Here is a 9,762-nt window from a genome sequence, read left to right as displayed (position 1 = left end):
GAGGATGTGGGGAAAAGGGTACTCTTGTACATTGCTGGTGGGACTGCAAACTGGTGCGGCCAATTTGGAAAGCAGTATGGAGATTCCTGGGAAAGCTGGGAATGGAACCACCATTTGACCCAGCTATTGCCCTTCTCGGACTATTCCCTGAAGACCTTAAAAGAGCGTACTACAGGGATACTGCTACATCGATGTTAATAGCAGCACAATTCACAATTGCTAGACTGTGGAACCAACCCAGATGCCCTTCAATAGATGAATGGATACAAAAAATGTGGCATTTATACACAATGGAGTATTATACAGCACTAAAAAATGACAAAATCATGGAATTTGCAGGGAAATGGATGGCACTAGAGCAGATTATGCTTAGTGAAGCTAGCCAATCCCTAAAAAACAAATACCAAATGTCTTCTTTGATATAATGAGAGCAACTAAGAACAAAGCAGGGAGGAAGAGCAGGAAGAAAAGATTAACATTAAACAGATACATGAGGTGGGAGGGAAAGGGAGAGAAAGGGGAAATTGCATGGTAATGGAGGGAGACCCTCATGGTTATACAAAATTACATATAAGAGGTTGTGAGGGGAATGGGAAAATAAACAAGGAGAGAAATGAATTACAGTAGATGGGGTAGAGAGATAAGATGGGAGGGGAGGGGAGGGGAGATAGTAGAGGATAGGAAAGGTAGCAGAATACAACAGTTACTAATAGGGCATTATGTAAAAATGTGGATGTGTAACCGACGTGATTCTGCAATCTGTATTTGGGGTAAAATTGGGAGTTCAAAACCCACTTGAATCAAATGTATGAAATATGATATGTCAAGAGCTTTGTAATGTTTTGAACAACCAATAAAAAAAGAAAAAAAATATCCTGTCACTATCTCTGTGAATGTATAATATATATGTATAATGTATTATGTATATTGGTATATTCCTAGTGATGACCCAAATCCTAGCACAAAATAGACTTTCAATAAACTTTTTTTTCCCAAAAAAAAAAAAAAAATGACTGCTGCCTTAGTCTGCACCTCTCTTATTAGAAGTAGAGCACATATCCCTGATTTTTATTATTGTACACTCTGGCTCCTGTAAGTAGTGTACGAGCTGCCACAGGAACACATGCACTACTGCCAACCATGGAGCCACAGAGGTGGGGAAAGCATAGCTGCTACTCTGTGAAGAACTGAAATTAACTGTACTATACTATCCTCACCTTCCCCTAGAAGTTACAAGCCTTGAATAGATTCCAGAGTTCCAGAATTCTAGAACCAGACAGATTCTTTCAGTGCATTTATTGCCTACATGAAGAGAGAAATTTCTGATGCTTACTATTCCACCATATTCCCAGAATCAGCCTTTGAGCTATTTTTCAATTTTTCTAGTTCTAGAGCTCCTATTTAAAAAAAAAAGTAAGTCTCATAGAAGAATATTAAATATCAACAGGTGAATTAGTTAAGATTTACTTTTTGATTTATTTCTGCTTTGCCAGAACTACTAAAATCACAATATGCAAACGGTATTTTCATTTCTGTAAGGGTAACTTAGGATATGTATATCTACAGCAAATCAATGGTTCATATGACACGTTTTTTTACCTCAAATATTGTCTTCCATTAAGCACGATTTATTTATTTATTTTTAGTTGTTGATGGACCTTTATTTTGTTTGTATGTGGTGCTGAGAATTGAACCCAGTGCCTCATGCATGCTAGGCAAGCACGCTACCACTGAGCTTCAACCTCAGCCCCATAATTTATTTTTATATTAAAAAACAATAAGCCTGGCATGGTGGCACATGCCTGTAATCCTAGCAGCTTGAGAGGCTGAGACAGCAGAATTTCAAGTTCAAAGCCAGCCTCAGCAATGGCCAGACAAGGAGCTAAGCAACTCAGTGAGAACCCCGTCTCTAAATGAAATACAAAATAGGGCTGGGGATATGGGTCATAGGTCAAGTTCCCCCCCCCCCATTTCAATCTCCAGTACCAAAAAAAAATAGATACCAATTTTAGAAAATTTGGGTCATACTAAAAATTTCCAAAATCTCAATAATAATCAAGCCAGGTTTTTAAATATCTATACTTAGTTTTCTATTCATTTTTTAAAGTTTTTCTTTTTTTTAATCTTTATTTATTTATTTTTATGTGGTGCTGAGGATTGAACCCAGCACCTCGCACCTGCGAGATGAGCGCTTTACTGCTGAAGCCACAACCCCAGCCCCGAAGTTTTTTCTTTTTAATTGTAGGTGGACACCTTTATTTTACTTGTTTTTGTTTTTATTTTTATGTGGTGCCGGGGATCAAACCCAGTGTCTCACGCATGCTAGGCAAGCACCTTTCCACTGAGCCACAACCCCAGCCCCTTAGTCTTCTATTCATATAAACAGATATGCAGGTAAAATTGTAATTATTTTCTTGCTTTTTATAATGTATAACTTGCTTTCATCACTGGTTAGACAATGAACATTTTCCATGCCATTAAATAAATATTCTCCTGTAGTATCCTTTAGTTTTTGGTTTTTTTGTTTGTTTGTTTTTTAAGGGATGGGGTCTCTGTATGTTGCCCAGAGTCCTGGGCTCAAGCAGTCCTCCTGCCTTAGCCTCCGGAATAGCTAGGACTACAAGCCCAAATTGTAATATCCTTTTGGATGATTGCTTAGTTCTTCACTATACACCTGTACAATGAATTTGTCTAACAAATGGGGCAGGGTACCAGGGATTGAACTCAGGGGCACTTGGCCACTGAGCCACATCCCCAGCCCTATTTTGAGTTTTATTTAGAGACCAGGTCTCACTGAGTTGCATAGCACCTCACTATAGCTGAGGCTGGCTTTGAACTTTTGATCCTCCTGCCTCAGCCTCCTGAGCTACTGGGATTACAGTGGTGCTGGACATGGTGATGCCCATCCAAAATTTCTTAATGTTGGGATATAAGTTGGTTTCTGGTTTATTTTGGTTTTGCACTTTGATTATCCCTGTAAATATATTTTCACACATATGTATGATTTTGTGCAAAGTTGTTTGGTTCTGGGGATTGAACTCAATGTCTTATATATGCTAAGCATGCACCCCGGCACCTATATGCTAAGAATTTATTTCAAGATGTCAAAGGTATGTACATTTTTATAGCTTTTAATAATGTGGTTGTCCAGGGAAAGATTGTATTACAATATTTCATTCACAGTTTGTGAGAATGCCTCCTATCTCACACTATAACTAAACCTGTATGTTATACTTTTTAAAAAAATTCTTGCTAGCCTAATATATAACAAGCAGTTCATCAATATTGGTTCAATTTTTGTTTTTATTGTGATTATTACTGAATTTAAATTTTTGTTATATATGTTTGTTGACTGTTTATATTTGGAGAGTTGCTTGTACATTATATTTGGAGAGTTGCTTGTACATATCTTCTGCCACTTGGATTTTTTTCTTTTTATTTGTTTGATTTGTGAACATATCAATTGACTAAAGGATATCTTGATAGCTAGACTTTTGTCTGTATGTTTTTAATTTTTAATATACTTTTTATTTTTTAATAATTTTAGATTTTCAAGGCTGGGGTTGTGGCTCAGTGGCAGAGCACTTGCCTTGTATATGTGAGACACTGGGTTTGATCCACAGCACCATATAAAAATAAACAAAATAAAGATATTGTGAAAAAAATAATAATAATTTTAGATTTTCAGAAAGGTTAGAAAAAATAAGAGTTTGTATGTACAATTCACCCAGCTTCTCCTAGTGTTAACATTTTATTTACATAACTATACTACAATGGTCAAAACTGAGATCTAAACATTAGTTAACCCTGTAACTAAACTACAGACCCTTTTTTCCCCCCTGTACTGGGAATCAAGCCCAGGGATGCACACATACCTATGAGACAAGTGCTCTATTGCTGAGCTTCACCCCCAACTCCAAGCTATGGTCTTTATTGGCTTTTGCCAGTTTTTCTATGCATGTTTCTTTCTTTTTCAAGATCCAGGGTTTAGTCTGGGATACCACATTACATTCAGTATTGTTTTTATTTTGGAACAACTGTTTTCACACCAGTAGGAGAATTGATGAATTTATACAAAATGTATATCTTTTGTAATATTCTTTGTGCTTTCTTTCATTTGTCAATTACATTTATGATTTGAGTTTTAAAAGTTTTTTCATATTCATTTGTTTTTGAAGTACAGAAGTTTTACGGTATTAGTAAAGTCTACATTTTGGGTTCATGGTTTCTTGCATATATTCTTAGAAAAGACATCTTTGATTTTAGATAATTGCTTGTATTTTGCAATGCTTTCATTGTTTTTAATATTTAAATATTTAACATGTTTGGTAATTATTTTGTTTACAAATTAAGAAAGGAACTTAAAAACAAGAAGAAAAATAAGAAACATAACTGAAAAAATTAAATCCCTTCATTTTAGGTTATCCCCTACTATTTATTGAATAATCTTTTTCAAACAGCATCTTTAATAATGTATTTTGATGTATATGTGAACCAACTGCTGGGCTAGCTTTGTTTCATTGTTTATTTTAGAAAGTACTTCTTTTTCCTCTGCCTTTCTTTCTTTCTTTCTTTCTTTCTTTCTTTCTTTCTTTCTTTTGTATATTCATGACAATAGTGGAATGCATTACACTCATTATTACCCATTTTCAGCACAATGTTTCATAACTTTGTATATAAAGTGTGTTAATGCCAAATTATGCCATTTTACATGTACTTTTTTTGCATTACAATTCTTAATACACATATATGCCACAATTTATCATATCTCTGTTTGTATATAGGATATGTTGACACCAAGTTCAAATCTTCATACATGTATTTTGTATAATCATGACCATCACATTCCACCATCCTTGCTATTCCCCTTCCCCCTCCCTTTCCCTCCCACCCCTCTTCCCTATCTAGAAATAATCTTCCTCCTTTCTTGTATTAAAAGAATGTTCTGGGGCTGAGGTTGTGGCTCAGTGCTCTAGCAGTTGCCTGGCATGTGTGAGGCACTGAGTTCGATCTTCAGCACCATATAGAAATAAACAAAATAAAAGTATTATGTCCATCTACAACTAAAAAAAAAATTTAAACAAAAAAGAAGGTTCTTCTATCTGAACTTACAACTTACCTATTCTGTTTCTAACCTAAATTTTAAAATAATTTTCTGGGCTTTTTTTGTTGTTGTTGTTTTCTGTATTGTCTTCTAGATAAGTTTTTAGTCTAAAACTCATTTCTTTTTTTTAACTTTTTTTTTTAGTTGTAAATGGACACAATACCTTTATTTATTTATTTTTATGTGGTGCTGAGGTTCGAACCCAGTGCCTCACATGTGCTAGGCAAGCACTCTACCACTGAGGCACAACCCAGCCCCTGACTAAAACTCATTTCTGAAAGTGGATTATCTGAGAATTTTATTGGAATAAATTTAATCTCAGTTTAATTTGGAGGGAAAGTAGAATTACTATATTAAATCATCCCATTCATCTGGAGCATGGATTATGCTTTCATTCATACTTCTATTTCATTTTTTTAAAAAAAGTATTAGCCTGCCTTGCTGTTTGAAGTGAGTTTAAAAGGGTTTTTTTTTTTTGGTGTGTGTATTTATACCTATATTTATATTTTTTAAGGTTCTTTTTGGGAGAGTGAAGAAAATTCAGCCTTCTATGGATAAAAACAAAGTTTCTTTGGATCCTTCTCCCAATTTTGATTGCCACATGTCAAGAAATTTACCTTCTCTGAAAGACACCATTGAACTACAAGCCTACAGTTCAGCAGTATGTTAATATTATGGTTTATTTGATGACTTGAAAGTCACATGCTTAATTCAGTGGCTACACTTATTTAGATGTTCTGTAGTTTAACTCCTAACTTGGGAAACATCAACTTCCCTTTGAAACAAGACTTCACAACAAGGTGACCATAGTTGTTAATAATGTATATTTCAAAATCACTGAGAAGCAATTTTCAAATGTGTCACCATAAAAAAATGATGAGTAAGGTGGCAGATATGTTAATTGGCTTGATTCATTCTTAATTATTTATAATTATTGAAACATGACATTGTACTCTATAAAAGTATACAGTTATGATTTGTCACTTAATATTGATTTTTAAAATAAGACTATTTTGAAACAATCTTGCTCATTTTTGTATTCTGGAAAAGAAGGAACCTATCCATTAGGTAAAACAGCAATTTTATATCCTCTTTTGCTTACTAGTGGACCTTTAATTTTCTATAGAAGATTATGTACATGTTATGTGTAATAAGATATAAATAAATCTTCTGTATAGAAGTATGTGTATATTCTCACATGTAAAAATATTAACTTTTGTTATTTTCCTAATTAATTATTCCTACCCAATAAAATATAATGGTTTAGAACACACATAAAACATTTAAATTTTAGTGGAAAACTACTCATTATTTTAAAAAGTACTTCTTATTTATATCTGTTTCTGTTACCATAAATAGCCTACCAAGAAAAAAAAACATGTAGTAGGATAAAGGAATAGTTTAGTTATCTTCCAAAAAACTAGGATTGAAAAGGCAGGGAAAGGTGGAGGCACATGGAAATAGATAAATCTGTAACATCATGTTATTATATAGGCTTTTTTTAAAAATGAGCTTAGTCAAATCTAGCTGCCAGAGTTAATCAGCATAAATTCATTTTTCTCTGTATTTCAGGTGTACTTCTATGAATACAATATCTTTTCAAAGCCAGTAGATAAACCTAGGCAGTGCCTTCCATACGCAATAGTGACAGTAAAATTTATTGGTCACAAAGTAGATAGTGGACACTTCATGACATCTTTGAGATTTCTCTCAGCAGGATTTCCAAAGAGGGCTGGTAAGATGCATATATTATTTACTTTAATAGCATTTGTGTTGATCTCAAATTTTCTGAATTTTATTTTTCTAATACATTATGAATCTCTAAGCAAAATCATTGCATTTTGCCTGTTTTCCATTTTGCTCATCTAGGATAGTATGCATAGTATTTTGTGGCCTCTTGATATGAATAACATTTATTCATTTTAATGGGTGATGGATGAAGAGTACTCCATTGTACAACTGTACACTATTCTACTGGGGATATTTGGACACTTTTGCATCCCTTCTCATTCCAAACATTGCTATTTTAAACATATATATAAGGATTTCAGTGCATATATGCAAGAATTTTTCTGTAGAATATGGGTTTATACCAGGAATGTACAACTTAAGCCAAAAATGATATCAAATGGTTTGCCAAAGTGGTTGTATCAATTTACAAAATCATTCTACATCCTTGACAACACATATCATACCTTTTAAAAAAATTTATTTCTACCAGTCTAATGAGTATGATATGTTATTAGATCATTTTTTAATTTGAATTTTCTTAATTTTTAATGAGGTTGAGAATCTTTACCTGCATTTATTTCTGTTACACTTTTATGTTTTGTGCTACTGTAGGTGCAGCATTTCATGGCTTTTGTATTTGGCTTTGCTTAAATACTAAAGAGATTAGGATCTCTTTACAGGTGTATTGACCATTGTATTTCAACTTTTCTGAAATTCCTAGTCAAAGCTTGTACCTGCCTTTTCTAATTGAGCTATTTCATCATTGATCGTAGAAGTTCTTTTTGTGTATTTAATTTTGGGTTTTGGGTCAGTTATGTATTAGAGGCATTTTCTCTGACTTTGTGATCTTGTCTTTGTGTAAGTTAGTGTGTTTTGATAGTTAAATGTGTTTTGATAAAGAGATTCTTATTATAAGATGATAACTCTTTTAAGAAAAATTGCTGTTTGTTATGGTTTAGAAATGAAGTGTCCCCTAAAAGCTCATGTGTGAGACAATGCAAGAAAATTTAGAGGTGAAATGATTGGGTTATGAGAGCCTTAATATAATCAGTGCAGTAATCCCCTGGTGTTAACTATAGGTAGGTAGGGTATGATTAGAGGAGGTAGGGTCACTGAGGGTGGGGGGTGCCTTTTAGGGTTTCTGTTTTGTCCATGATGAGAGGAGCACATGTACGTGCTTTCCTTCTCTCTCTTTCTCTTTTTCTCTTTCTCTTTCTCTGTCTCTCCTTCCTGATGGCCATGTCCTAAACCACTTTCCTCTACCACACTTTTCTACTATAATGTTCTGCCACACCTTGGGCACAGAGTAATGGAGGCAGCCATCTATGGACTGAGACCTCTGAAACCATAAGACCCAAATAAACTTTTCCTTCTCTAAAATTTTTCTTGTCAGTTCTTTGGTCACAGTGCCAATAAAGCTGACTAAAACACTATTATATTTGTCTTAGTTAATAATGCTTTCCCAAGAAAATGAAGATATTTCCTTATGCTATCTTTTAAAAAATTTATAGGTTTCTTTTACCATTTTGGTCTTACCTACCTGGAAATGACTTTGGTATATGATAATGATAACAGATTTCATTTTATTTTCCATATGCATGCCAAGTTGTCTCAGTACAGTTTATCAGAGAAAACATTTCCCCCACCAGTCTGCAGTATCCTTTCTATAATATATCATTTGACTCTAGGTTCTGCAAAAATCTCTTACTGGATTCCATTCAGTTCTGTTTCTCTCTGCTTATCCTTTTGCCATTAGCACCTTGCCTTAATTACTACAATTTCATTAAAACTGAATGGTACTCCATCTTTTTTTAATGTTTTATTGTTTTTAGTACACATGAGTTTTAGAATCAGTTTATCAAGTTCTGATAATTAAATGTGTTAGAATTTTGAGATTTCATCTGTAGATTAAATGGTGAAAAATAATGTTTTCATTATATTTAGTTTGCTATTAACTTGTATACATGGTCCACTTCAGTTCTAGTGTATTTTTTTGAATATTTTTTTTTAGTTATTGATGGACCTTTATATGCGGTGCTGAGAATCTAACCCAGTGCCTCACACATACTAGGTAATCATTGTACCATTGAACTACAACCCAGCCTTCTGTAAGGTCTTATATGTCATTTATTTTTAAGTATTTTTTATTTTATGCTATTTTAAGTATCTTTTTGTTTTATTCTCTGTTTTGTTGTTGCTGTTGTTGTTTTGTGGTATGTGTCAGTCCAGTTGATTTAAAAGTATAAAATTGGGCTGGGAATGTAGTTTCAGTGGTAGAGTGCTTCCCTAGCAATGCATAAGGCCTTGGTTTCAATCGCCAGTACTGGAAAAAAAAGAAACTGTAAAATTGTCAGGAAGCTAAGGCAGGAGAATTGCAAGTTTGAGGGCAGTCTTGTCTCAAAATAAAAAATGGGCTGGGGGGGACTGGAGTTGTGGCTCAGTGGTGGAGTGCTCGCCTTGCACATGCGAGACCCTGGGTTCGATCTTCAGCACCACATAAAAATAAATAAGTGAACTACAACTAAAAAATAAATATTAAAAAAAATAAGCTGGGGATGTAGCTCAGTGGTACAGTGCACCTGAGTTCAGTCCCCAGTATTGGAGGAAAGGAGTGCAAAATCAAGTAATTGTATATTCAATTGTGTGTTCACAGTACATACACCCATCACTGCAGTTAAACTTGGAGGAGTTTTAAAGAAACTATACCCTTTAAAAACCTATCACATCACTTTCCTCTCATGGCTCCCAGCCTTTAGCAACCACTAATCTATTTATTCACCTCTTCTGGGCATTTCATATAAAATGGAATCATATGATTTGTGGCTTTTTGTACCTAGTGTTTTTCACTTAATAGTGTTTTCAAGATTCATCCATACTATAGCATGTATCTACTCTATTCCTTTTTTTTTTTTTTTTTTTTTTTTTTT

At 34.0% G+C, this 9,762-nt stretch overlaps 1 protein-coding gene across 1 annotated transcript in view; it reads left to right on the top strand.

Annotated features, from left to right (window-relative positions):
• The window catches only part of Tex15 (testis expressed 15, meiosis and synapsis associated), an 89,452-nt gene that overhangs the window by 58,963 nt on the left and 20,727 nt on the right, over positions 1 to 9,762 (top strand). Inside the window, exons 6-7 of the mRNA XM_015501229.2 lie at positions 5,619 to 5,765; positions 6,677 to 6,839. Of these exons, the coding sequence (XP_015356715.2) occupies positions 5,619 to 5,765; positions 6,677 to 6,839 (310 nt within the window). The remainder of the gene's footprint in view (positions 1 to 5,618; positions 5,766 to 6,676; positions 6,840 to 9,762) is intronic.

Source organism: Marmota marmota, unplaced genomic scaffold, assembly GCF_001458135.2.
Source record: "Marmota marmota marmota unplaced genomic scaffold, marMar, whole genome shotgun sequence".
In the NCBI taxonomy this organism is placed as follows: domain Eukaryota; kingdom Metazoa; phylum Chordata; class Mammalia; order Rodentia; family Sciuridae; genus Marmota; species Marmota marmota.
The sequence above is the reverse complement of the archived record's forward strand: the minus strand, read 5'-3'. Positions and strand labels throughout refer to the sequence as shown.